Here is a 25050-nt window from a genome sequence, read left to right on the forward strand (position 1 = left end):
CAGTGGGCATGCCGTCATCCGTTCGCCCTGCCCGGCCACATCCTCCACCTCACAGGGTAGAGCTGGCCCTTGGCCTGGGTGACGTGGGCTGCCAACTCCTGAGCTCCATAGCGGGGCGTGAACTTCGCCGGCACGTCCACTGCACAGCCGCACCCCAGGCGCGCAGCTTCAAAGATGGCACCTTAGTTCTTAGCACAGCTTCGTCTCAGTTTGGCCTCCGGACGGCTTGAGGACGGGGGCCACAGCTGTTTCTCCTCGAGCAGGAAGTGCCACGGTGCCCGCACACGTTGAGCAGCGCTCCTCTGGCGGGCCTCCTTTCTCTGCTCAGGGAGAAACCAACGTGCGGGGCTGTTCCCAAGCCACCCGGGGGCTGGGCTGGCACACCGCCTCCTTGCTCTGTCCTCTGAGAAGAGATTAGCAGAGAGCCCAGAGCAGCTCGCTGCTCCCCAACCCGATCAAACACTGCTCCTGCTGCTCTTCTTGTGCCAGTTCCCCCGGCGCAGGCAGACAGCTGATCAAACACATCCAGACAAGGTTGGTCCGGGGACCCACAGACCCCTCCGGGGGAGACTTCATAGCCCTGCCATCGGGAGGGTCTGATAAACACAGGCAGAGGTGGGGCCGGCACAGGACCAAACAGCCTTTCATTCCATCTAAGGTTGATGCCTCTGCTCTGCACAGGGCCCAGACCAAAGCCAGCTTTCCAGAAGGCCAGCGCTGGGCAGCCCCAGAGTGCAGAGCCACAGCTGAGGCCGGGGTGGCTGCGCCTGTGCCTGCCTCGGGGAGCACATGGGGGTGAGCGCGATGTCAAGAGCGCAGGCGGGCTTGGGAGCATGGGATTATGAGATTGTCACGGGGTGACTTGAGGCCCTCCCTTGCTAGCTGTGACCCTTCAAGGGCAAAGAGCGCATTATCCTTGCTGATCGCACAGGCACACCGGCGGCTCGGCACATCAGGAGTCTGGTGCACAGGTCGCTTCAGACCTGAAGTCGGGGAGGTTGGCAGCCTCCTCCTCTGTGCTTAGTCGCATCCAGAGGCTGTGGAGGCGCAAACCGCCTGCGGAGGAGCAAGCACCGAAGCCGCGCCAGGCGAGGCCGAGAGCCGAGCTCGGGGGTCTCCACGTAATGGAGTGTGTGCTTGGTTTCTTATTTGGGGGAGGGGTACTTAGTATTTCTTAGAAGTATTCTCATAATTAATCATTGCTACTAAGTGATGACCACACACTGGACACTGGTTCAAGACCTTCGAATGGTTCTTCCATGAAAGCACAGCATCAAGGCTGGGACAGAGCTCGGTGGCGGAGCATTTGCCTAGCATGTGTGAAGCCTTGGGTTTGAGCCCTAGTATTATTTAAAATAAAAATTTTAAAAGCCTAGCACCCGCGCTATGAGATAGACACTGTTGGTGTCTCTGGTTACAGTTGGGGAGACCAAGGCCGGGGAGGCGAAGCCCTGCACAGCTGAGGACGCGTGGCTGGGGGGTGAACTTGGCTGTCTACTACAGCTCTTGATTGATTTATTCATTTTTTATATACTGGGGATTAAACCCAGGGGCATTCTACCTCTGAGCAACACCCTCAGCCCTTTTTATTTTTATTTTAAAAGTCTTGCTAAGTTGCTAAGGGTCTCACTAAGTTGCTACTGCAGCCTCAGCACCAGCTGCAAGGAGAGGCTCGGGGTTTTCCAGGCCTGGCTGGCTGGCTGGCTGACTGGGTGACCCAGGTGTATGTGGGGGCCCCCTCATCCCACTATTCCAGAGGCCTGAGAAGATGGATTTCCCCCTGCAAAATGCGGGCTGCCCTGTGTCCTGGTCAGAGCCCTTCCCACGAGCCTTTCTGGGGGCTCAGGCCTGGGAGGCCAGAGGGCAAGGGAGGTCACAAAGCTGCCAGGACCCCAACAGGCAACCACCGATAGTCCCACCAAGCACACACTCACCTGCCTCCTGCTGAAAAGCCAAGCTGCCCTGCCACCACCAAAATATATATATGTTAACATATATACACATAATCATTCATCTATCAAATAATTTTTGTGTGTTACTGGGGATTAAAACCAGAGGAATTCTACCACTGATTTGCACCCCCAGCTCATTTTTTTAATCAATTTTAAAGCAGGGTTCATCTTGCCAAGCACTGGCCTTGAACCCGCAGTCTTCCTGCCTCAGCTTCCCAAGTGCCGGGATTCCGAGCACGCGCCACGGTGCCGGCTCCAACCAGTAAGTGCAAAGTGCAGTGCCACTGAGCAGGTCCAGGCTGCTGTGCAGGCATCACCAACGTCCATCTCCAGAACGAGATCCTCCCTCCATGTGGACTTGGACGCTTCTCATCACCCCGCAGAAGCCTCATCCGTCACCCTTGCCCCTCGGCGGGCGCCGGCGCCACCATTCCAGGCGTCTCTCCCCGAGTGTGGGGATCAAATAGAAGGAGAAGCACGCAGTATTGTGTTCCTGTCTTAATCCTCCACAGAGCCCATGACAAGTGATTGAGTCAGCAGCAAACAAGAGGGCAAAAGAAAGAGATAAGCGTCCCTGCGCCCGGGGCGGCCAGGCGCAGAGCCGAGCTTGTAATCCAGCGCTTGAGAGGCTGAGGAAGGGAGATTACAGATGGAGGCCAGCCTCAGCAACTCAGCAAGGCCCTCGGCAACTTGGTGTCATCCTGATTCAAAATAAAGAGGGCCCGGGGTGTGGCTTGGAGGCATGGAGCCCTGGGTTCAATCCCCAGTACAAAAAAAAAAAAAGAGAGAGAGAGAGAGAGAGAGAGAGAGAGAGAGAGAGAGAGAGAGATGCAGTCTGGGAGGCAGAAAGCTCGACTCGGGTGGCCTCACCTGCACAGGTGGGGAGCGGGAAGGGAGCCGCCACGTGCAGAGGGCCAAGCACATGTGTGGCCCTTGAGAGCAGCCGCTCTCAGCTCCCTCCGGAGACAGTCTCTCGAGGGGACAGTGCCCTGTGGCCTAATTACCTTCCCTTAGGCCCCAACTCTTAAAGCAGTCCCCGCCACATCCAGACCAGGCAGAGAGTGTGGCCAGGAAAGGCCTCGCTGACCAAATGACTTGGAGGAAGGGGCCGCATGAACATCCTGGCCTGGAGCAGCCAGTGCAAGGGCCCTGTGGCAGGAACATACGGGCCCTGTTTGAGGGCTGCTGAAGTGACCAGCGAGACTGGGACGGAGTGGGCGGGAGGAGAGTAGTAGGCACTAAAGCTAGGGAAGTCATCAGAGCCCACATCACAGCACCTTTGGGATCACTTAACGGATGTGGCCAGTGAAGGGTTTTGAACAGGGGCTGCAGCTGCCGTGCAGGGGATGGATAGAGGGATGGGCGGGCACTGGGGATTATTTAAGGGGCGGTTGACGCATCTCATTACAGTGGTTTCATAAAAATGAAAACGAAGCTGTGGACAAAAAAAAAAAAAAAACCTGCCTGGGCAGCTCTGTGCCTGGCAAGCAAAGCAGGTAATGATGAGCTGCACCAGGGTGGGTGCCAGGAGGGGGCAGTGGAGCCAATAGGATCTGCTGATGGATCGGACATAGGATTTGAAAAGAATGAAGATTCAAGGATGATGCCTGAGGGTTTGGGTCTGAAAGTGGCAGTGTGAAGTTGTGCCGTGATGGGAGACCATGGCAAGGGCTGGAGGGGCGATGCGGGTGCGCCGGGCACACTGCGTGCCAACACCTGCCAAATGCCCACATGCCGGAGGCTGGAGTCAAGCACTAACCATCAGCCAGGCTCCAGCGCCCCCGTGTTGCCTCCTCAGTCTCCTCTCCCAGCTGCAGCTTGGATTCATCCCTCTTTGGCACGGGAGAAAGACTGGGCATCTGCCCGCCCATCCAGCATGCCCCACACATCCAACCTGTGTCGGACACAGGGCCGCCCACTGGGATTCAGGCGTGACCAAGACATGGCCTGACCCCCCGCTCCACAGGCGCACGCTCTGGCGACAATTCCGTAACCTCCTCCTCTGGCCTCTGCCCCGCGTCTCCCTTGGCCTTGGCCTCCCCATCAGCAAAGTCTTTCTGCAATCGTAACGTGAGGCCAGCTTGCCACACTCGCCTCTGAGCCGGGCGAGGACTCTGCCGGCTCGCTGCTCCCAGGGCTCCCCTTGGACCAGCAACAGCGCCTGACATCAGCCTCATGTCTGCAGCCCATCGAGACGTCCTCACCCCTGTGGAGCAGGTGCGGGTCGCAGATCACAGACCGAGGGGCTGGGGCCAGGTGCTAACTGGCTGCTGGGGATGGGAAATCTCACCCCCTTTTTAACTGAGAAAACACAGACATGCATATACCACACATGACTTAGATTATTATTAAAATTTCACCTAGGGAAAAATGTCTTAAAGGATCCTTGGAAAGCAACAAGGAGGAAAAGGCTGAGGAGTTGCAGGCCCCGGGAAGGACGGCGGGGGACAGGAGCACATGCTCACTGGCCTCCTAATACTGGAGGCCTGGTCCTGGTGCTGGGGACAAGGTGAACAAGCCCAGGGGTGCTACCCTTAAGAAGCCTGCAATCTACTGGGCATGGTGGTGTGTGAGCCCAGTGCTTGGGAGGCTGAGAAAGGAGGAGTGCAGGTTTGAAGCCAGTGCGTGTAACTTAGTGAGATCCTGTTTCAAATTAAAAAAAAAAAAAAAGCACCGGGGGTGTTGTAACTCAGAGGTAGGCTGCACCTGGGTTCAACAATCCCTGGTGCCCAAAAAAGAGGGGGGGTGAACAAAAAGCCCACACTCTAGCGAGGAAGGAAGCCGGCAAATATTACACTAATGACAAGAGCCAGGCCAGGCCAGGGGAGGTAGAGCGGGCATGGGCTTGCATCAGGAAGGCTCCAGGACCTGGATGAAGCAGGGCTCGGGGAGCAGCCTGCTGATCCCGGCTCCCTGTCTAAGGGCAGAGTCAGCCCTTGGATGGCTTCCTAGTCTGACCCCTCGGGGTCGGCTGGGTTCAGAGCTGGGTGAAGGGAAACAAGGAACCTGAGCTCAAGATGACTCCTCGCCACTGGAAGATGTCAGAATCCCCCCAGTAGAGCTTCATCCCTTGATGGGAGGTGTAGCTCTCAGGGGCAGCCTGACCCCATGAAAGTTCTAGACCAGGTGCCAAAATAACTGGGTTCTGGCCACAGCCATCACTCCGACATGGTGAGGGTCCTCAGACAGAAGGCCTCCCCCTCCGCCTCGACTTCTCAGACAGGAAGGAGCACAGTCCCCCTCCCCGTGCCGCCTGCGCGCGGCGTTAGGAGCCACCAGCACGGCTTGTTGGTACAGGAGTTCCTCCGTCAGCTGGGATGGACTAAGAAGACTGAGGCACAGCAAAGGCAGTCACTTGCCCAAGGTCACACAGGCAGTAAATGCAGAGCTCAAGTAAACTTGAGCGTCGATGGGTGAGCACACAGGCGAGGTGGGTGGAGGAAGGCAGGCGCTCAGGGCCCCGTGGCCTTCTCTCCTCTGCTGTCCCATGGGCGGCCTAGGCCCAGCCTGGGAGCTGCCATCTTTCTCTTCTGGGGGTCATTTACAAGCAGAGCACGTGCTGAGGAGAAGGGCTGGGGGCGGCTGGAGACCCTGAGTGGGGAAAGCGAAGGCCCAGGGGGCCCTGGAGCTGTCTTAACAGGCTTTTCAGCTGTCAGAGGGATCTGCTTAGGACGCAGATCTGACCACATCGTGGCCGCTCCGGCCCCCTGCTGCGCCCAAGATGAAGTCCTGGCGGCTTAGCCGGCCGGCCGGGCCTCCGAGGCCTGACCCCTGCCAGCCTCCCCAGCCGTCTCTCCCGTCTTGCCTCCGTCCTCCACTCTCAGGGCATCAGGCTGCCGTACCCACACAGCCCCCACTCTGCTGCCTGGCGCTCGGGCCTGGCCTGCTCCTGGAGGCCCTTCCAGCCCGACGCCATCCTCCTCTTGCTCCTGTGCACCCTGTCCTGGAGCCCGGGCACTGCTGCGGCTACCTCAGCAGCTCCTCACCCTCACGGGGCCTGGCAGTAGCGGCGTCTCTGTCACTGGACTGTCACGGGCACACAGGCAAAGAGGAGCCTCGTGTCCGCCATCCCCCTTACGATCGTGGAGCTGTAGAGGTAACTTGGCCAAGGCCACACGCGCCAGCCCGAGGGACCAGGATGGACATCCCTGGAGGCCGACGTCGGTGCCTCGGCTTCGGTGGAGGGCAGGGGCGGCCTCCAGCGTGGGCCCCCAGGTCTCTCGGATTCTGACACGGCTCCTCACATGTCACCTCTGCAGAGAGCTTCCCTGTCCACACTCCCTCCTCTTGGCTTCCTGGTACGTTTTCCATAGCACTTAGCACAGTTTAATCTTTTATAGGTTTTCTGCCTTGGTCTGGCTCCTCCCCGGCAGGGCGGGACCTGGCCTGCATCTCATCATGGGGGTCCCGGTGCTGCGGTGTCTGCCACACTGAACCAGTACAGCGCCCACCACGCAGCTAAACACAGTCGGGTCCTCCCAGCTGCCTGAGGCTGGTGGGCGTCATGCATGTTTGTCAGAGGGAGGCGTGGGGCTCCAGAAAGCCTGGCGGCCTGATTCCCAAGCTCACACCCTTTGACTGTGGACCACAAATAAGGGCCCTGCACCCAGAGAGCGCCCCGAGGTCCCCCAGCCAGCTGTGACTCTCCGCATGGCCTCCTGCAGGGTCCCCAAGGGCCTGGGCCTGGAGCAGGTCAGGTCTTCCTTGTGTGTTTGTGGGGGAGATGCACTTAGGATTGAACCCAGGGGCCTTCTACCTCTGAGCTATATCCCCAACCCTATTTTACTTTTTTATTTTGAAATAGGGTCTCCCTAAGTTTCAGGAGCTGGCTGCAAACCTGTGACCCTCCCGTCTCAGCCTCCTAAGTCTGGGATTACAGGTGTGTGCCACCACGCCAGACTCTGTCCTGACTTTTATTCAGCCATGAAAAGCTTCTGCAGAGCCATAACTGTCCACCGCTCAGCTTCCTTCTCACCCCACCCCCACCTTGTCTGCAGCAGCTTCAGTGAGCACGCGCCTTGCGTGTCTCAGCATCGTTAATTCTCTGGCCCCATCTTTGGTGAAGCCTCAGGCAGAGGCCGGGTCCTCTGACAGCCCCGGCAGCCTTTTCCTGCCTCCAATCCACCTGGCAGTTGTTTGAACTCTCGGAAATTCTGCTTTCTCATCTCGTCCTAATGAACTAGCGCGCCCAGATAATGACAGGGGAGGCCAGCGCTTGCCTCCCCCGCCCTGCCCCTGAGACCTAAGCGCAGGTCTTCCAGACACTGCTTTCTGGCTGAGACCCGCAGTAAGTCCCTGCCTTCTGGGCCTCAGTCTCCCCGCCCGTACGGTGGAAGCTGGGAGTCTGATATCTAAGGGTTCTTCCAGCCCCAATTGTCTAGGACAGCGCCTTCCAACAGAAGTCTAATGGGAGCCACATGTACAATTTGAAATATTTTAATAGCCACATTAAAAGGGGAAAATAAAACAGGTGAAATTAATTTTAATAATAATTATATATATATATATATATATATATATATATAAGCCGGGCGTGGTGGCACACGCTTGTAATTCCCCTGCTTGGGAGGCGGAGACAGGAGGATCGCGCAGGTTCGAAGCCAGCCGTGCTGGCTTAAGAGACCCTGTCTCCAAAGAAAAAAAGTATAAAAATGGATCTGGGAGTGTAGCCTGGAGGTAGAAGGGTTTCCAGGAACCCCAGTACCACCAAAAAAAAAAAAATCATATATATATGAGAGATGTTGGGAATTGAACCCAAAGGCATTCTCCCTCCAAGCTATACTCCCAACCCTTTTAAAAATGTTTTTGTTTGGAAACAGGGTCTCACTGGGTTGCTGAGAGTCTCATGAAATTGCTGAGGCTGTCCTCCAACCTGCAATCCTCCCGTCTCAGCCTCCCAAGTACTGAGATGACAGGTACACGTCACCATGCCCAGCAATTTTAATAGTATTTTTTACTTAATCCAATACATTGGAATTATTTTTACTTTAATACACAACCAACACATGCATTAAATTCATAATCAATATAAAACATATGATTAAATATATTTAAAATTTATTTAAGTATATAAACATATAAATATTTTATATAAAATACGTAGTCGGTATAACACTGCTTAGATAACTGAGGTTCTCTTAGCTCTGAGGCTGGTGGAGTCCTGTTTGGCTCTGATGGCACTGTAGCCCCCCGGGGAGCAGCTTGGGAGGGGCAGGGCGGACGGGAGGCACCGCCCTCATCTTCCCAGAAGGGCGGCGCCCAGGGGAACCCGGGCTCCACGTGGGGCTTTTCAGCTCAGATTCACCTGAGCCAGGACTGGGCCCTTTCTGTGCCTCACCTCACATCACCCTCCCCAAGGTTCTGGGAAATGTTGATGTGTATCTGAGAACCCAGTGATGTGTGCGTGTGCGTGTGTGTGCGTGTGCGTGTGCATGTGTGTACCTGTGTGTGTGATGGAGAGCTTCCCTGGGCACTAGCGCCCCTGCTAGTCAGGAGCAGCGGTGGGAGACGCGTGTGGCGCGGTGGGCACTGAGACCCGCAGACCGAGCTTTCTCCCCCACAGCCCTGCAGGGACTCTGGTGCACGGAGCAGGTGCTGGGTAAATGCGGCCACCGAGCCCGTCCCTTCTCTCTCCGCCTTTCCTGCTCTCCGGGTCTCCTTTGAAGCTGTCTGGGACTCTGGCTCACTCCCTTGGCCTAGCTTTTGGCCTGCCAGCCTCTGTCTGTCCGTCTTCCCCAGCCCCTCCTCTCACCTTGTCCTCTGGGTCTTCCTCCTTTCCCTCCTTACTCCATTGCGCTGTCTCCCGGAGGCTGCCCAACCTCACGCTCATTCTCTGACTCTTCCCAGTGTCCTCTCCCTTCTCCCTCGGTTCCTCCTTCCCTATTGCTGTGTCCTACCCTCCTGCCACTCCCTCTGCCTCTCCTCTGGGGCTGGGGGCTCCTCGCAGCCTCTTCTCAGGATGGCAGGAGGTGCAGGAGAAGCCCCTGGGTGACAGGGGAGCCCGGCATCCCCTGAAGCTGTCACCAAGGAAATCACACGCCAGCTCCTGAAATGCAAATTAGAGTATCGCTGAAGCTGCTAAAACTAATCAAATAGTATCTTTGAAGTCTGCTCGCAAGCTGGTCATTGCTCTTAAACGACTCCCTGTGGGAAATGACAGGTGGGCAGAGGTTCTGGGCAGGGTCACCACTCCAGGGCCCCTCCTCTAACCAATTTGCAGCCATACCCAACAATGATGGCCACCATCTGGGATCTCCTTCAGAGCAGGTTCGCTGGGTCAGCCACCGGCCTCACCAGCCACAGCCCCTACAGCCCACGGGTTCCCCGTTGGTCCCCAGGGATCACAAGCTCTGGTCTCTGGGGAAGCGGCAAGAGACAGGCAGGTGCCCCAGGATGAGGTCTGAGTGGGGACTCAATTCAGACGTGGGCTTCTAGGTCCTTGTCCCTCGGCTGCAGCCACTGAACACAGCCCTCTCAGGCCTCCTCTGCAAACCCGGATGAGAGCATTTCCCTGCAGGGCAGGTGAGATTCCAGTGAGTTCTTGCGAGAGTAGCTTCTGTGCGCTGCTCAATAGATGATCATTGTTCATATAATGTGAACAAGAGCAAAACCTGAGAGCCGGGCGTGGGGCGCAGCTCGTAATCTCAGGACATGGGAGCCTGAGACCGAAGGATCGCGGTTCGCGGACAGCCTCAGCTCTTTAGTGAGGCCTTCTGCAACTCAGTGAGACCCTGTTTCAAAATAAAGAATAAAAAATAGGGCAAGGGGTGTAGCTTGGAAGTAGAATGCTCCTGCGTTCCATCCCAGTTCCGCAAAAAACCAAAAAAAAGAACAAAGAAAAAAAAAGAAAGAAACCTAAACACTCACAGCAAATCCCTATGCAGCCAGGTAGTGTTTGAAAGGCTGTATTTATACCAATTCATCGCATCCTCAGAACAAACCTGCGAGGAGGTGACTATTACCCCATTTTACAGATGAGCAAAACAGAGCCTAAGAACTTAAGTCGCTCGCTCAGAGTGCCTTCACCGTCTTTACCCTCCCCGTCCGCCTCTCCAGACACTCCACCAGCTCCCCGAGGGCCAGCGTGGAGGGCGACCCAGGTGATCTACCCCGAGCCTGCTCTCTGCCAGCTGCCTGACCTCAGTTCCGCTGGAAAGCTCCCTGCCCCTCTCAAGGCCTGCACCTGCTGTCGGTCCCTTCTCTCAGGGGCTGTACCGTGCACCTTGCCTGGAGTCGCTGTCCCTCCCGGCCTGCCTGCCCTTCCCCTATGGCCAGTCCCCCCACCAGTCTGACCTTTTCCACTGTGGAAAACTGTTGGGGATTCGGTCTTATTACGGGTGGGGATGAGTGATCCGTTTTCTGCTCAAGAAAAGTTTCTGACTCCTGCCTCCCTTCCTCTGTGACTGTGGCCCCTGGGAAGGGCAAAGTGATGGGCTTGAGGTGGGAAGACCGAGGCCCAGAGAGGGCGCACTGTGCCTGGAAAGGGCACCGGGAAGGGATGGTGGGCTGTGCCTGCCCTGCAGAGGGGCGGTCCCCCAGGAGCTCCTGCTGCCCTTGGTGGGGGCTCCGGGACAAGCGTCCCAGCGGAGTGGCCACAGGGGGTAGACCTCCGGTGCCCAGAGCCAGGTGCGCACGAGAGACCTGAGGGAGCAGTGGGGACCTCAGGGTCCGAGCTGGGCACCTTGAGCCGCCCGTGGATCACTCACGCAGCGAGCCCGTGTGAACGCCCAGCCTGAGCCAGCGAGCCTCGGAGAAGACCCGCCAGGTGCCTGGAGGAGCGCACCCTGGCATAGCTACACACCTCCATCAGTCTATGAAGGTGGCGGCCATTCGGGAGCCGTGGAGCCCGGGGACACACCTGACCAGTGTGTTTGTGGGAGGGGCAAGCAGGAAAGGCTTTTGGAGACCTGAAGCCTGAGGAGTTAGGAGTTGAGTTCAACAGCAAAGAGACGGCCAGGGGAGCCGCGGGGGTCAGCCTAGGGAGCCAGATGCCGTGGCAGGCTGGGAACGGGGCGCGGAGTGGCGTTTGCGTAGCGGTGGGGCTTTGGTGGGGTGGAGTGGTGAGAACCTGGGCTGGAGAGAAGCAAGAGCCTGGATGCAGGACTGCGGTGGGGAGTGAGGCCGAGGGGACCAGCGGGATTCCTCGAACAGCTTGTGTGTCTTGTACGTGGTGCCGTGCTATCAGAAACAATGGCCACGGGGTCCCCCAGCATACCCCCCTCCTCCCCGCAGGCTCTCAGCTCCACTAGTGGGACTCGGGCGCTCGGGCACCTCCCTCGTGGCCCAGGTGCCTAGATGCGTTGGGCCGATCCCTCTTCCGTGCCTGCTGTGTGCTGGGCACTGTGCCGCGTGTTCTGAGGTGGAGTGAGACTGAGAGGTAAATAGCATCTGACCAGCTGGGCGTGGTGGCGCACACCTGTAATCCCAGTACTTGAGAGGCTGTGACAGGAGGGTTGCAGGTTCAAGATGGGTCTCAGCAACTTAGCGAGACCCTGTTTCAAAGGTCTGGGGATGTAGTTCAGAAGTAGAATGCCCCTGGGTTCAAACCCCAGTACAAAAAAACATCTGGTCTCTATTAAAGCCTTTTTGGGATTCGGGGGATGAGTGAGGACTACGCAGATGTAAAGTGACCTGGAGGGGGTGCAGCAGCCACGAGGGAGGCAGACTGTGGAAAGATGCACGCTGGCTCCCACTCTCCCGTCCTTAAGCTGGATGGGGGTGGGCTGCTGGTCTACTCACCCCGTGCAGCTGCTGAGCCATCATGCACGTGTGTGCGTGTGCACAGCCCGCGTGTGCACGTGTGTCGAGCAGGAGCGGTTACAAGTGCCCCAGGTGTATTCAGGGCAGTTAAAGCTCCGTGTTTAATGGCTGGAGCCACAGCGGTCACGGCTGTCGCCGGGGATTTCATGGGCTCCTTTACATCTTTAGCTTCCTCCCGCCTGAGGACTTCGCGTCCCTGCCCCCAGCCCCTCAGCTGGTGGGAGGGGCGGGGCTGGAGTGGGACCAGTCCAGGGCCAGGCAGCCTCGGGCTCCAGGGTCAGACAGGCATCTCTGCAGGCAGCTGTGACAAGGAGCCAGGAGCTGAGGACCAGGGGACCCCAGGCTGGATCTGAAATGAGGAAACTGGGATCCAGGACAGGCAGGAGGCAAGATCCAGAAGCCAGGCGGTCACGATTGGTCGAGGTCAGGCGCTTAAGGGGTCAGCCAGGGCACAGGATGAGGCTGGGGAGCCACTGTGGATGGGCTGCGATTCCTGGCTGCAGGCGGGGTGGGGGGTGGTAAAGGGGAAGAAGCAGGTCCCTCAGGCCCCCTGGGAAACTGCTGGGACCCTCAGGCGCCTGCAGGGCCCCGGGGAGGGCCCTTCCCAGGCTAAGTCCAAGCAGGACCGGCATCCAGCAGAATCTGGTAACTCCAGAGACCAAGATATCAGGTAGGTAGATATCAGGTAGATATCCTTGAATCCCTGCTCGGTTCAGCGGATGAGACAGAGTTGGGTAGAATCAGGGACTACTTAGCAAGGCCACTGACCTTGGGCTCCCCCCAGCGAGCTGTGACCACGAGGGATGGCCGAGGGGGAGGCTGGAGGCACAGGTGTGCCCAGCCCGACTTCAAGGTTTCTGTTTAGGGAAGACTTCCAAGCCAAAACCTCTGGGAGGAGAGGCAGTCCCTTGGGAACAGCAGGAGAAGGGTGCTAGGAGCAGAGCCCTGGGGAGGCGCAGCCGGCACAGCTCCGAGGCCCGTGCTGGGGCTGGGCAGCGGGGCTTTCTCCTGAGACAGTGGGATGGCTGCTGTGTTAGAAAGGCCACCCCAGCTGTGGGTAGTGGGGGGCCGTGGCTGGGCCCCCTGAGGCTGTGGTCCAGAGAGGGACATAATGGAGTTCAGCAGGTCTGATAGAACCGGACTAGAGATGAGTGAGTCCTGGGCCATCGGGAGGAGGCAGCAGAGAGACGAGCCCTGGCCAGGAGATCACTGGGAGGCCGCTAAGGGAGTCCCCAGCCCAGGCCCGGCCCAGGCGGTCTCCCTCATCCCCACCCCGCAGGCTGAGGCCTCCCCTGGCCTCCTGAACGGGTCACCATGGAGCCACGCCCCCAGCCCCGTTCCAGCCAGGGAGGGTGGCACATGGCTTTCGTCCTGAGCAAGTGACCTTGGGCCAGGGCTGGGACAGCTTGGCTGGAGTTTAGACAAACAGGGGGACATAGGCCTCTGGCGCCCCGGCCAAGCACTGGGCTCAGCAGTGGGGACAGGAGCAGGCTCCTCCCTCCTCTACTCACCTCCCCGGGAGCAAATCTGCATTTGGGATGGATTCATAGCTCCTGCTAGGTGACCCCTGAGCACTCGTGTGTCTGCCACTTCTAAGTTACACTGCGCTGCCTTCTTGAGAAACCGCCCCAGGGAGTCCTCTGGCCGAGGGGAAGCAGGAGAGGAGAGCAGACGCCCTGGGACTCACAGCTCAGCTCCCCACTTCCTGGGGTGACCTTGTACACACTGCTCTCCTCTGGTCCTCCAGGGAGCCCAATGTAACCTAATGATACCCCTGCAGCCACAGGACTCAGCGAGAATGAAGCCCTCCGGACACCTGTTCCCACTGCCCCGGTGGGGGAAGGGTCAGCACGCAGACTGTGCTGCCCCTGCTTGGCCTGAGGCCGACCTTGGGACAGACCCCCGGCCCAGCTTCCCTTGTGGACTGGCTGCTGCACCCTGAGCTGCCCCCACGGGACAGAGAGCCGAGACTGGACCCGGGTCCCCAGGCAGATGGCACAGGGAGCAGAGCTGCCCCCCCACCCTGACTTCGGGAATGAGGCCTCCCTAGCAGCCGCAGAGCCGCCGCCCTCTGCGGAGTGTCAATGAAGAGCAGGTGTAGAGCCTTAGCGCGCCTAGTGCCCCAGGAGCCTCCACGCTGGGCGTCGCCGAGTCCTCTGCTAAGCTGCTCCCTGCTCCAGAGGTGCCCTCACCCCACCCACTCACGGCGCCCGCACAGCCGCCTGCCAGTCACTGCACCCGCCCTGCTGGCTGGATGCCTTCCCAGGCTCCGTCTCTCTCTTCCTTTCCTCCTCCCCTTTTACACACACACACACACACACACACACACACACACACACACACACGCCATGCTCCCTCTCTTCCTCCCTCATTTTCATCAGTCGGTCTCTCTGAAAACCACCTGCAGACGTGGGCCTGCTCCGGCCAGCACCCGCGGGCACCCGCAGGCTCCTCTCCCCCAACCAGGCAAAAGGCTGATGAGGTGGTTATTGTTATTATTTTTGGTACTGGAAATTGGACTCGGGGCCATTCCACCTTGGAGCCACACCCCCAGCCCTATTTTATCCTTTAATTTAGTGTCAGGGACAGCAATGCTGTCTGATACCCAGCCGTGGCCTGCTCCCCGCTGCTCCCCGAGGGGCGGGCGGAAGGCGGAGGTGTAGGAACTGCTCTGCGTTTTGTCTTTAGGGGCCTAAGGGCAGGTGCAGTGCCCCCACTTCATAGATTGGGCCAAGAAGTGAAGTGTCTCCCAAGGGTGCACAGTACACAGGAAGGACCCAGGGAGGGGTCCTGTGCCCTGTGCCCGACTCTGCCCAGGGAGGGTCCTGCTCTGTCCTATCCCTGGGCTGAGAGGCCCTTGGCTTGGCAGAGTCTCCTGCCCTGGCCTCGCGGCTGCCCAGCAGGGGCCTCCGCCCAGAGCCCTGAACTTCTCCACCTCCACATGACACCCAAGTAGTCAGGGGGTCAGCAGACCCACCAGGTAATCTGCAAATCTGCACTCTGGGGCCCAAGTGGCATTGGTTCTCTTCTGGGGGCCGGCACTCCACCCTCCAAGCCCTCCTGGCTCCCCTGGGCCCCGCAGCCCGGGACTAAGTCCTGAGCTTTGGTGACATCTTGGACAAGTCATGCCGCCCTCCCCCACCGGTTCTCTTTTCCAGAGCGATCGTGTAGATAAGAATAGAGCTCACTTCAAAGGGTTGTTATTAAGATGAGTAAGAACACTGCATATTCTGTCATGTTACCCTATATGTGGAAGGCCCTCGGAGGCTTCGGGCTGAGCGGCCCCCTGGAGAGGGAACCGGAGGCCTGCAGCCGCGGGCAGGGGTGGCAAGGAGCGCCCGCCTGGGCCGGCTGATGGCGGGCGGCGCGTGCAGACTTTGAGGATTCGAGGTTGCAGGAAGTGGTAACAGTCACACCAAGAGGACGGGGCCGAGGTGCCCGTGGAGATAGACAGGCTTCTAGAGGGCCAGGCCTTGAGCGCACTGAGGGACGAGGGGGGTGCGGCGATGGGGTGGGCCAGGAGCCAGGAGCCAGGGCCGGGGCGCCTGGGCGGGCCCGCCATGCTGTGGTCTTATCCAGATAGCAACACAGCTCTGGAGGGTTCTAACAGGAGGGTGGGCAGGCTGGCCGTGGCCTGGGCGCTGTCTGGCCTTTGTGGTTGCAGCAGAGAAGCCGGAGGGGCCCAGGTAGTGTGTCCTGAGGCCCAGCCCGTGCCGAACCACCCAGCTGCCCAGCAAGAGGTGCCGGGGCTTGGGCCAGCTGGGGACAGAGGAGGTGGAGATGGGGCTGGGCACGTGAACCGCGGGATTTGGAGAGTCCTGGGTGCTCCGCCAGGTAGCGCAGAGATTCCTGACGGAGCAGCTGGCGGTGCCGGGAGAGGACAGGTGTGTCTGTCGGTGGCCAGCGGCGTTTGGGTTGCAGAGGCCGCCATGAACCGATGGACCGGGGACAGTGCGGGCAAGCGGCGGCCCGGAGAGGAGGGCCCGGTGCCCAGCCCTGGGAGGCAGGAGGCGGAGGTGCGGGCTGGGGACCAAGGAGGACGAGGGGCGTGTGGCCTGGGGCAGCCCAGGCCAGCCCCAGCCGGGCCGCTCTCTGCTCCACTCTGTCGCCCGCCAGTTGTTCCAAATGGTGGGAGTGATTGTGTGTAAACAGGAGGAAGCAATTAGTGTGTGCATGCCCGGCCATTAATAAGCCTCTTATGTATTTATAACACCGCACTTGCCCTCCAACCCGAGAGCAAATATCCCGAGACCGGCTGGGAGCGCGCAGGAGAGGCCTCCGAGGCCGCAGCGCCGACAGCGACCTCACGGTCTCTGCTGGCGAGGCTCCCTCTTGTAGAGCCCGCGACTCCCACTGTACCTGCAGTTCTAGCCAGCGCCAACTCTTCTGTTGCTGTTTAAGTCCATAATACATTAGAAACCGCAATTAGGAAGCAGTTGGGAACTGTTTCTCTGCAGCAGAAAGAGTCTGAGGAGAGAAAGTAAAGCAGGGCGGCCCGGGGGGCGTTTAGTGCAACCATGCCTGTGTGAGGGCACGTGAGTCCACCCACGGCAGCCACCGGTCACCGTGTGTGTGTGTGTGTGTGTGTGTGTGTGTGTGTGTGTGTGTGTGTGTGTGATTGAACCCAGGAGCATTCTACCTCTTAGCTATACCCCAAACCTTTTAATTTTATGTTCTGAAACAGGGTCTCACTAAGTTGCTGAGTCTGACCTCAAACCTGTGTTCCTCCTGTTTCAGCCTCCCACGTACTGGGATTACAGGTGTACGCCACCATGCTGGGCTGCATTTGTTGAATTAGTGGATTCGTTGATAAATTAGTATTACGTTATCAGGAAACATTCAGTCAACAAATAAATTCCTAAATTTAATTTCGCAAGCTGGGCTTTGTGGCACATACCTGTAATCTCAGTACTTGGGAGGCTGAGACCCAAGGATCACAGGTTGGAGGACAGCCTCAGCAACTTAGTGAGGCCCTGTTTCAAAATAAAAAATAAAACAGGGCCCAGGGTGTAGCTTAGAGGGGGAATGCCCCTGGGTTTAATCTCCAGTACCACACTCACACAAAATTAATAGTGAATTAATTTCACTATTTTGTTTTGCCTTTTAATGTCATACTAAAAAATATTTAAATCACATACGAAGACCGTTTTTCTTTCATCTTTTGTGGTACTGAGCATCGAACCCAGGGGCATTCTACATTTGAGCTACACCCCCAGACTTATTTTATTTTTATTTTGAAACAAGGTCTCACTAAGTTGCTGAGACTCTCACTAAGTTGGTGAGGCTGTCCTCAAACCTGTGATCCTCCTGTCTCAGCCTCCCAAGTGCTGGGATGATAGAGGCAAGCACCACGAAGCCAGGCCTCTCTCCCTCCTTCCCTTCTTTGCAGCACTGGAGATTAAACCCAGTGCTACCCTCGTGCTAGACAAGTGCTGTACCAGGGAGCTACATCCCAGCACTTTTTATTTCCTTTTGGGATAAAGTTTTGCTAAGTTGCCCAGGTTGGCCTCGAATTTGGGTCCTCCCGCCCCAGCCTCCTGAGTGGCTAGGGTTACCGGCCTGTGCCACCGTGCCCGCTCACACACCGTGGCTCCCGTCTGCATGGACTGGACCGCCTGGACTTCTGTGAAGAGTGCGGCCAGCCCTGCCCTCCTGCCCCTCCATTCCCTGCCGGTGTGGATGCGGCAGGAACACGGTGTCCTCCGCGGGAGTCCCGGAGCTCAGAGAAGCTCAGGGCTAGATGCCGGGGCCCGGGAAAGTGGCTCCAGGATGAGCGACCCATTTCACACACGCAGGCCTATTCTGTGCTTAGCTGGCGGCGCAGCTCAGGCAGCCCTCCTCAGGACAGCGCGCCGCAGGTTTCCAGCACGGGGCTGAGCTGGCAAGCTCGGTGACACGGTGAGTAGGTGAAGGGAGAAGGCAGGTCCCGAGGGCCTCCCACAGCGGGCCTGCCCGACGTCCCTGCGGCTCCTCTTCCCCAAGGAAAAAACATGGGGGAGGGGCTGGAAGTGGCGAAGGGCTGGTCCAGGGGCCTCGCCCCGTGGCCATGTCCAGCCGCCCCACCCCACCTCAGCTTGTCTGCTTTGTACATCAAGGTCCCACCGTGCTGAGGGAACAGGCAGGCGCCTGGGAGCACTCCTGGGGGAGCCCCGGGGAGTACCCTTGGTGGACCTGGCGGCACCCCCCAAGAGCAATTTGGATATACAGCCGTCCAGAAACCCAGGAACCACTTCTGGCCATGCCTGCCAAGCGTCCCTGGCCAGTGTGGCGGAAGCCTCTCGGGCATCTGTTCACCAGTCACTTAGTCATTCAACAAACATTCCCAGGGCACGTACCTTGCACCGAGAGGACCCGGCCAGGACTCTGCCCTCCCAGTATGGAATCACTGGGACTGGGAGAGAGGATTCAAAATAGCCACAGCTGTCACGGATCCCACTCGGGTCCTCACGGAGCGTCCTCCGGGCAGTCCCCACCCCACCCAGCCTCACTGACCTTGTCTTTGCAGTGGATGGAAGCCCTGAGTTGCAGGGATTTGATGAGAGTGGGGTTCCAACCAAGCGCTCAGCGAGCGGCAGAGCTGATGGGGACGCTGGGGACACCTGGCCCTGGCCCCAGTGTCCTCATCTTTCCCAGGCTCTCCCGCTGCTGGAGAAGGTGGGAGGCGCCGCTGCCTGGGCCCTGGCCGACAGCCCTTTCTGTAAGAGCCCAGGGCCTCACTGGCTGCTCCTCCCTCCTCTGACACAGGGGAGGCATAGGGCGGGCGGGAAGGGGAGGCCAGGGCGGGACACCTGGGAGCTTTGCAGGGGCAGGCAGGGGGCAGGCAGGAGCTGCCCTGGGGTCTCGCAGGGGGCTGGCGAGATGAACTGCTGGCTGCTGACAAGGGTGTGGGGTGGCCTCCGAGTGGGCTGAGCCCTGCGCTCCCCGAGTCCACCAAGGCTTCCAGCTCCTTCCTCATTTAGGTTTCTTGCCTGCAAAATAGATGCGCTCCAGGTTTTGTTTGCTAAGCACCCCTGGGGCTGTGGGGCCCCAGCCGCTAGCAAAGCCTCCCCCACCCACAAATGTGTCCTGTGGCTCTGGCTGGCGAGGGAGGCCCAGAGTGCCCGTGGCTGCCATCTGAGCTGTCTGTGCTTTTCTGCCCACGTCCCCCTGGACCCCAGGAGTGACATTTCAGCCAGAGCCTCGCCTCTTCTCTCCCAGGAGCCTGGAGGTGCAGTCTGAAGTCCTGCGGGCTGGGCCACCCCACCCTGAGGCCCGTCCACACCGCGCTCTCCTGTCTGCCTTAGGGTCCGGTGTGGTGGCGCATGCCTGCAATCCCAGCTATTCAGAAGCCAAGACAGAAAGATTGTCAGTTCAAGGCTGGCCTGGACAACTTAGCAAAACCCACGATCTCCCGATATCTCCAAATCAGAAGGGCTGGGGATGAGGCTCAGCCGCAGGTGCGCCTAGCAGGGGCGGGGCCCTGGGTTCCAGCCCCAGCACTGCAGAAAAAATAATAATCAAAAAAGCATGTCTTCTTTAGCTGTCAAGCTTAAAAGCCAGCAAGTACCACGTAAAAATTCCAGAGATACAATTGCTCTTGAAAACACAGAGGATTGGGTTCACAGGGCCCCCAGCGATGTTGGCTGAGTACACTCTGCGGACTTCATGAGCGTGCTTGCCTGTCTCACGGGGCACTGCTCCGCATACCCCTCTGCCTCCCTCCCAGCATCCTCGAACAACCCCTACCTAGGGTCTCTCGTACAGGATGCTCACTACACTTTCTCAGACAGTCTGAACAGCTAGAGAGGGGCTCCTAAATGGACCTCACTTCCTTCTTTCTGTGATGAAAAGCAGATACAGAGGAAAGAAATAGGCTTGGAGTCCATTGGCTCGGGCGGGCAGCTCTCTAGCAACCCACTGTGTGAGCTCAGGTAAGGGGCGGCCCGAGGGTCGCTTTCCCCAGCCGCCCCCCGCAGAGGGCGGAGTGGGGCTCGAACCTCTGAAGCTCCCTTCCTGTTCCCCGCGCCCTCCAGCCCGGGCTCCTGCCCAGGGGAGGCGGGAGTGAAGCCGAGCTGTCCTTGCTTAGGGCACTCTGCGGCCTGCAGGCTGCACAGGGGCTTGCAGGTGGCAGGTGCGCCCAGGTGTCCCAGAGAGGGCCAGACACCGCCCGGGCCGCACCCGGCCCCGGCCCCCACGCCGGGCCGGCCCTCCGAGGCTCGCTGACCCCCGTGGCTTCTGCTTTTCGTCCAGGACTCAAAGTTCCCGCGAGTTTGCGTGGAGGCCGCGCCGCGGGCCGGTCCGGCGGGCTCGGGGGCGCGCGCAGGTGGCAGGGCGCGGCGCGGGGGCGCGCGTGCGCACGTGCGGCCGGGCGCGGGCCCGCCCCGCCTCGGCGCGGATTGGCTGGCGCCCCCCCCCCCGCGCGGCGGCGGCGGCGCGGGAGCCCGCGCGGTGCGGGGTGTGCGCGGGGTGCGCCGGCCGCCTGCGGGACGAGCAGCGCGCCGCCGCCGCCGAGCCGGGTGCGCGGCCGCCGGCCATGGCCCCCGCCCGGGGCCGCCTGCCCCCCGCGCTCTGGGTCGTCGCGGCCGCGGCGGCGGCGGCCACCTGCGTGTCCGCGGCGCGCGGCGAAGGTGAGCGGGCCGGGGGCGGCGGGGCCGGGCGGGGCGCTGCCCGCGGGCTCAACTTCCCCGGCCGCGACCCCGAGCCTGGCCGGGGCGGCAGGGACGCGGGGTGAAGGCACGGGGCGCGGGCTCGGGGTGAGCCACCGGGCGCGGGGCGTGGGGACAGAGGGGTAGGACGGGGGCAGGACGGAGGGCTGCGGGAGAGAACTGAGGGTTGGACGGGGACAGACCGGACAGACAGAGGCATGGCGGGGAGAGGGGATGGGGACGGGGCACTGGGGACAGAGGGACACCGGATGGGGGACAAGGTTCAGAGGGCTGAAGAAAAAGAGGGCTGGGGATGGCATTGAGAGACAGGGGTGGAGGACTGGAAAGCCAGGACCAGAGAACAGGACGGGGCTCCGGGGACCCAGGGCGAGGGCAGCGCGGAGCGCCAGCTGGAGGAGAGGCAGCTTGGGCTCAAGGGGTGGCTGGCCTTGGCACAGGGCTGGTGAGGACAGGGCCGTGGCTGCAGGGACCCGGGCAGGCAGGGCCCTGGAGGGCAGGGTCCTGTCTGGGTGGAAGCCAGAGTGGCCCTGTCTCTCAGGGGCCTGGGAGGAACAGGAGGGAGGGAGGGGAGAAGGTTTGGTCTGAGTTGTGGGGACCAAAAGGGTCCAGGAGGTGACTTCTGGGGACCAGGAGAGCTGAGAAGGGGCAGCCACGGTTTTCTGCCCAGTCTCCCCTCCTCCACCTCCCACTAGACACTTCAGGTCCAGCCAGGGGCACCCCCTGGCCCCGCGGCCCACGCCCAGCCCCTGGACCTGGCCGCCACTGATTGGGCGCACTGTCCCTCATGTAGGCCCCGGGCTTATAGCTGGGGCCCAGAAAGGCCCTTATCTGCGCAGATGAACTTTCAGAGCCAGCATTGCTCTTACACACTTAGAGACCATAGACCCGCCCTCACACACAGCTCACAGAGCTCGCACCCTGCCACACCGCTCACGTACATGCACACACACTCATACGTATCAGGATACACACATGTAGACCCCATCCAGTGGAGACTCACATGCATGGACACTCCCCCCACAACACCCCATACAGCAGCACAGCTGATAATACATACGTGCACAGACTTTCATGCACACACACACAGATGTATGCTTGTGAAAATATGCGTGTGACATCCATGTATGCATACGTGTATTCTGTCACACGTAAGAAGCCCTCTAACTTGGATTCATGCCCACTGGAATGTGTGTGCACACAGACACAGATGAAATGGGGGCCCAGGGGGGAGCAGGGGCAGATGCAGGGTGGCCAAGGGGTGAGAGGGTGGGCAGGGCTGGGGGGCTGCAGTGAGCAGTATGGGGTGCAGATTCCTCAGACACCAGGAGAAACCTGGGTGGGAGTTGCTGGGGGGGCAGGGAAGAGGCAGGATTGGGGGGCTGGGGCCGGGGCCCTTGGTCCTCTGGCTGAGAAGACAGTTTTCCCAGGGTTGGGTGGGGGAGGGGTGCAGTCAGTTTCTTGGGTCCGTGGACCCAGGGAGGCCACAGCAAGGTTCTGGGAGTTGGGTGGTGCACCCCCCAGATCCTTATCTCAACTCTCTTACCTACCCAGGGAGGGGTCACAGCCTGCAAGCCCTCAAGCCCCTCGGGAGGGGACTCTTCCTAAGCTTGCATGCTCAGGACAGCCCATATGCCTGGGAAGGTGGGGTGTCCAGGAAAGGGACAATAGCTGGGGAAGGGGCATCTCTGGGAGCTGGCAGGCGGAAAGTCTTTGTCCGGGGTGAGGGGGCGTTATCCGAGATCTGGAGCCCACGTCCTGTCAGATCCATACAGCAGTGTCCTCACAGCCGCCAGGGTCACCCACACATGGCAGACAGCCACAGGATGAAGACCGAGGGCTCAGGTCCACATGAGACGCTCAGGAGTTCTTTCTAGCACCGTCCCAGACTGACTGATCAGACCAGAACTGGGCAGGGGGACTGTCGGAACTCAGAGAGGCAGCTGCCTTCCCACTTGGGGTCTGGCGGAGGTGATGGCTCAGCCTGGCCAAATGGTGAGCCCTGTTGGGGCCCCGGGTTCCTGGTGATGAGCCCACAGGGAGCCCTTGGCCAGGGAAGGCCCTGTGTGTGCGGAGGCACCCACAGCCCCACCGGCCTCAGGGTCCTACCACTGTCTCTTGGGTGATTACCCACCGATTGGGGTGATCTCCAAAGGAGTTCTCACTCTGGCTGACATCCCCTGGCCACCCCGAATTCTCAGCCTCACCCTCGTGTGCTGTGTCCTCAGGGAATGGAAATCAATTTAAGTATTAGTCTCAGCGAAATGGAATGGGGGGAGGTGACGGTGCTGGAGAAAAAAGAAATCGCAGAACGCCGTCCACAGGCAAACAGGAGCGGCTTCGGAATTATCTGCGTGGCTCAGAGCGGGAGAGGGATTTGTTTGGCCCCCCCAGAGTGGCTTGGGCTGGCAGGCCCAGCAGGGATGCCCGTGGGCATCTTTCAGATGAGGAAACTGAGGCCCAGGGGTTTCAGTGATTTGCTCCATCCAAGGGCCCTGTGGGACCGTGGAGTCCAGTCTGGAGACAGGCTCAGAGAAGGGAACTGCAGGGCGAGAGGCAGGAGAACAGCCAGCTGCGGGGATCAGAGGCCTCGGTTTCCAAGGGGACACGGGCCTGGGGCCAGGCGGCCTGCGGCTGGGATTCTGTCTGGTCCATCCATCCTCCCGTGGGCCTGAGCTTCCCTTGAGAGACCCTCTGCATCAGCACCCATGGAAAACAGACAGAGAAGGATCTAGAAGGGATCGAAACAAATAGCCATGGGGTCCTACAGCGCTTTCTGAATCTGACGGAATCGACTTTGGACTTACCTTTGGATTATCCAGCCCCCTGGCTGGCTGGTGGAGAATCAGCCCTATATGTAGTGCGGCTCCCCAGAGGAAAGAAGGGCCCCGGAGGATCGTGAGTGTGAGCACCCACCGCGGCTGCTCCGGGGTAGGCACAGGTCAGAGCAGGCTCCGTGCCCTGCACCCCTGCGGCCCGCGTCTCCCATACAGGCTAGGGTGGGGGGCTCATAGGGGCCTCTGTCGCATCCCCTTTTCTAACTGGTCCCTGCTGGTCTGGGGGAGCTGCAGTGCGGCCCCCTCCCCCTCCCCCAGCCATCGGGAGGAGAGAGCCTGCCTGACCCAGTTTTCTCTACATTGCCTGAGAGGGAGGGAGGGAGGCGGGAAGTCTTCTTCTCTCTGCCTGTGCCCCTGGCTTGGGCCGGCTGGGAGAGGGGAGAACCCTCAGTGGACATCCCCTGGTCCCACCTGGCCCCTGGGGACCCTGGGAGGTGCACGGAGGCCCCTCCCTGCAGCTGCCAGTCCCTCCTCCAGCCGCATCCAGGGTCCCTGGCAATGGGATGGGAAGAGGAGAGGAAAAAACCTGCAAATAAGAGCATCCCCACTCCAGCCGCTCCCGAGGACACTTGTATCTGCGTCGAGGGCAGGCACAGAGCTATGCAGATCTCAGGCCGGAGGACGCCCGCCTCCCTGCGGGAAAGTTCCAAGAAGCTGGGCTTTAACTCTCTGTGACCTGCCTAAGCCCGATGATGGGAGAGTTATCAGGTGGGACAGAGGATTCATGGAAGACAAAGAAATGAATGGAGCCCAAAGCCTTTTCATATACCGCCACCAGATAGATCAAGAGGAAGTAGGGGCCTAGAGAGGTGAAGGGACCTACCCAAGGGCATGCAGTAGGGTGAGGCAGAGCTGGGGTTGGAGTCTTCTAATCAGAGCAAGTATGTGGGCACGGGGTTGGGTAGGGAGGACAGAGGGCTGGGGCTCACAGAAAGGAAGCTAGCCTGGTAAGGGCCGACTTTGGCCTGGGCGCTGGCACCAGCTCCACAGATAGCTTCTTAGCCTTCATTCAGACCCATAAGTATTACTAACCCATTTTACGGATGAGGAAGCTGAGGGTCAGAGAAGGAAAGGCCACGTGCTAGCCAGCAGCCATGTGGAGAAGAGAGCCCGGGAGCATCTGACCCACGGCAGGCTCAGTGCTCTGCTATGTTGAGTCTGCGTGGGGTGCCCGGGGCGCAGGGCCTGACTTAAACTAGACTGGGCTTTGGCTCTGCGGTGCTCCTCCGCTGGGGGGGCTGCTGGGTGCATGGGTGCTGCACAGGTGTTCCAATGCCGGCCCTGCACTGTTGAGTCCAGGCAAGTTCCTGGACACCTCTCAGGGCTGTTGTGAGGGTCACGGACAAGGTACCTACAGCTCCTTTTGCAGAGCTCAGCACCCAGGAGGTGGACACCAAGAGGCGGCTCTGACTCCTCCGAATCCTTCCGTACCTGTGCTGAGGCCCAGGAGATGCAGGCACCACCCGTGGGACACTGATGCTCATAAAGCGGGGCAGGGCCTCGGGTGGGGGTCTGACCCCGCAGCGTTGGTGTGTGGGACCATCACACCACCCACACGAGACAGGGTCGGGTCCTCTTCACAAATGCCCCGTGGGACCGGAGCTGTCACCCATTTCACAGAGGTGGAAACTGAGCCTCAGGGGCAAAGGGACTTGCCTGGCGACACACAGCATCCAAGTGGCAGGACTGCGGTTCTGACCCAGGCCCTCGGGACTCTGGAGCCCCTTCTTCCTGCCCTGCCACATCAACAACCAAGGAAGTGTGGTTCTGCGGGTGGCTTCTCTCCTGGGAGTTTAGAAAATGCTCTGAGAAGCCAGGCCTGGTGGCGCACACCTGTGATCCCAGCACTTGGGAGGCTGT

The 25050-nt window shown here is 59.7% G+C and overlaps 1 protein-coding gene across 1 annotated transcript in view; it reads left to right on the forward strand.

Annotated features, from left to right (window-relative positions):
• Nucleotides 1-20223: 20223 nt before the first annotated feature.
• EPHA8 (EPH receptor A8) overlaps nt 20224-25050 on the forward strand; it is a gene marked incomplete at both ends in the record, with an annotated part of 29909 nt that continues 25082 nt past the window's right edge. The window contains one exon of the mRNA XM_080691938.1: nt 20224-20317. Within this exon, the coding sequence (XP_080548064.1) occupies nt 20224-20317 (94 nt within the window). The remainder of the gene's footprint in view (nt 20318-25050) is intronic.

The sequence above is a fragment of the Muscardinus avellanarius genome (assembly GCF_963383645.1).
Source record: "Muscardinus avellanarius genome assembly, chromosome: 3".
Classification (NCBI taxonomy): Eukaryota; Metazoa; Chordata; class Mammalia; order Rodentia; family Gliridae; genus Muscardinus; species Muscardinus avellanarius.